Source organism: Miscanthus floridulus, chromosome 8 (assembly GCF_019320115.1).
Source record: "Miscanthus floridulus cultivar M001 chromosome 8, ASM1932011v1, whole genome shotgun sequence".
NCBI classification, from domain to species: Eukaryota; Viridiplantae; Streptophyta; class Magnoliopsida; order Poales; family Poaceae; genus Miscanthus; species Miscanthus floridulus.
This window is the reverse complement of record NC_089587.1, coordinates 33,062,409-33,065,295: the sequence shown is the minus strand read 5'-3', so window position 1 is coordinate 33,065,295 and position 2,887 is coordinate 33,062,409. Positions and strand designations below refer to the sequence as shown.

Genomic DNA, 2,887 nt, shown 5'->3' with positions numbered 1-2,887 from the left:
TTTCTTCGTTCCTTATTTGACACTCACTTCAACTTTCATCCATAATATGACACCGCAGTCCATTCCGTTAGCTAATGATGTTAAGTGCATGTTGAAAAGACCCTTTTGCCCCTCCTCATCACTGCTGCCATTCAGGAGCGCGCATGACTGGGCGCATGCCGACTGGGCATTTTTCCTTTTTTTTCATGCACGCTAGGCGCATGCATGACTGCCGTTCAGCTTCCTTATTTTTTTCATCATTTTTGTACAGCATATTTTTCAGCCTGCCGTTTATCATCATTTTTTTCAATATTTGTACAATATTTTTTATAACATGTCTACAGCATTTTTTCAACAGATACACAGGCATTTTTTTTAACAAACCTACAGCATACAGTTCACCACTACCTGAAACTGGATGTTTGCTGAGTGCAAGAATGTTTACCGAGTGACAAAATGATGATAAACGGCAGGCTGAAAAATATGCTGTACAAAAATGATGAAAAAAATAAGGAAGCTGAACGGCAGTCATGCATGCGCCCAGCGTGCATGAAAAAAAAGTAAAAATGCCCAGTCGGCATGCGCCCAGCGTGCAAGCGCTCCTGAACGCCTAGTCATGCGCGTTCCTGAACGGCAGCAGTGATGAGGAGGGGCAAAAGGGTCTTTTCAACAGGCACTTAACGTCATTAGCTAACGGAATGGACTGCGGTGTCATATTAGGGATGAAAGTTGAAGTGAGTGTCAAATAAAGAACGAAGAAAATTTCAGGGCTAAGAAAGGAACGAGTCATTTTCTCGGTGTCAAATAGGGAATTTTCCCTAGGTTTTAACCCATTCCATTGGCAGGCCTAAAGATGCCTGGGCTTATGGCCTTCTGGGTTCTAAGCCCAAGCAATACAAATCTGAACCTCCCACCAAATTCTTATTCTGCCATACATGCATGGCTGTACATTTTGTAGCCAACCAAGCTACGTACACACCATCATTGTACTTGTACTATCTTACATAATCAAACACAGATGAAGGGGGTGTTGTGTCTTACATTCACAGATACATTATATTATTATACGCATCATTGAAACAACATCATGTCAGCGGCTATTTGTTGACCACCCTGCAGTTGGCCCTGATCTGGCCGGCGCTTCCGGTGAGCGGGCTGATGTTCCCCATCTTTATCATGGCAGCGGCGAAGTCCGAGAAGAAGAGCGCCGGGATGGTGCTGTACTGCTGCACCAGCGCGTCCTGCGAGCCGCCGTTGAAGAGCTCCTGGTCCGAGTGCAGCAGACCACGCTTGCCCAGCAGGTTGGGGTAGTAGTCCTTGTCGAAGACGTACGGCGTCTTCAGGTCGAGCGGCTCCAGGTTGGTGTCGCCGGAGCCCGACGCGGCCGGGCAGTTGCCCTGCCGCAGCGTGGCGAACGCCGGGTCGATGTCGGTGTCGTTGTAGATGTGGCCGCGGAAGTCCTCGCAATGCGCGAAGCCGATGGTGTGCGCGCCGGACAGCGCCGTCATTTCGTCCGCGGTCAGGCCCTTGTTGCCGAACTTTGTGATAAGCGAGCTCAGGTTCGACGTCGGCGCCGGAATGTCGCTGTTCGCCTGGCTCAGGCTCGCCGTTGTCGAGTCGCGCCGACCCAGCGGCACCGCCCAGGTTGGTCCGCCGAGCTGCATGCCCAACAACAACCGAAATGCAAGTGCAATATCCATGCACAATTAAGCAATTTTGCCACACACTACGTGTGGTAGGTGTGTAATATGAATATACCAGGACGGTGCCGTCCCGGGCAGCGAGGGCGACGATGTCGGCGCAAGAGACCACGCCGGGGCAGACGGCCTCGACGTTGGCCTTGATCTGGTCGATCACGTCGTAGCCGCGGATGGAGTTGGCGTTGGGGCCAGCGGTCTTCTCGCCGACGAAGGTCCCCGTGTCATCCAGCAGAATTGAGCCATCGCAACCCTGCGTGTGAGCAAATGTGTCTCTATGTTACTACTAACGCCTACTAGCTAGGAGCATGTGTATTGTTCGTGCTATGTGTTTGATTATTAAAGTTAAAAGGCCGGCCTGGACGAAGCAGTCATGGAAGAAGAGCCTGAGGAGGGAAGCGCCCATCCGACGGTCGGCGTTGATGGCCTTCATCATGGTGGTGCGCACGATGAGCTCAAGCGTCGGGCAGCTCAGTGCGTAGAACGTCGGCGTGAGCTGCCCACCATATGCCGTCGAGGAAAGGAAGGACAAGGCAAGCAAGCAATGCAAGGCCCTGAAGCAGGAAGCCATGCCCTAACCCACACAAGCAGTCGAGTAGCTTTTGGTGGCTTATCTCTAACTGGCACGAGCACCCTATTTATAGTGCCGTTGCAGTCATTGTGCATGCAAATGGCGAGGCGCTCTGTTAAGGAATCGGAGTCAAAGTTAGGCCACTCTGGTGGAATATTTGGACAAGTTCCGTGTGGCGTTCTCATGTGTTTGAAGAAGCACTGAACCGCATGCATAGTCATATATCTCAGGTCAAAGCACTTGGAATTTTAAATATATATGACACTGGCATCACTATGTATTTACTAAATATATATGAAAATCAAATAAATTCATCAAATTGTGTAGGTACTGTTTCATGAAAACCTACATGTGAGATTTTTGTGTTTAAAGGCGTCTGTGGTAACTTCGTCAATCTCGAGATGTGCCGGCACAGTCTTTCGGAGGTGCTCATAGTGGAAGGGTTTGCGTACGTGTGTTCAAAAGGGTGAGTGTGCATGCGTGTTGAGAGTCTGCGTCTGTACTTGTGTAATTCAGAAAAAAGTAAATAATATAAATGTTGTTAGTTATTAAAGTTTCACAAGTGTATCTGGAAACATATAATGAAAACGTTAATAGGTTCTTGGGTTTGAGAAATGGACTGTTCTATCTAAAAAAAAGA

At 48.9% G+C, this 2,887-nt stretch overlaps 1 protein-coding gene across 1 annotated transcript; it reads right to left on the bottom strand.

Annotated features, from left to right (window-relative positions):
- Nucleotides 1-760: 760 nt before the first annotated feature.
- On the bottom strand, nucleotides 761-2,273 carry LOC136471528 (peroxidase 70-like). The gene is made up of 3 exons (XM_066469265.1): nucleotides 2,035-2,273; nucleotides 1,738-1,929; nucleotides 761-1,637 (listed from the first exon to the last, which is right to left on the bottom strand). The coding sequence occupies exons 1-3, from the start codon at nucleotides 2,245-2,247 to the stop codon at nucleotides 1,077-1,079; spliced, it is 966 nt and encodes a 321-aa protein (XP_066325362.1). The 5' UTR covers nucleotides 2,248-2,273; the 3' UTR covers nucleotides 761-1,076.
- Between the last annotated feature and the right edge of the window lie 614 nt (nucleotides 2,274-2,887).

What these genes read in the sequence shown, in the direction of transcription:
- LOC136471528 (XM_066469265.1), bottom strand. Translation starts at nt 2,247, where the DNA reads ATGGCTTCCTGCTTCAGGGCCTTGCATTGCTTGCTTGCCTTGTCCTTC. An exon ending in TCCATGACTGCTTCGTCCAG is followed by an intron (nt 1,930 to 2,034) that starts GCCGGCCTTTTA and finishes GCTCACACGCAG; the next exon opens with GGTTGCGATGGCTCAATTCT. An exon ending in CCCGGGACGGCACCGTCCTG is followed by an intron (nt 1,638 to 1,737) that starts GTATATTCATAT and finishes TTGGGCATGCAG; the next exon opens with CTCGGCGGACCAACCTGGGC.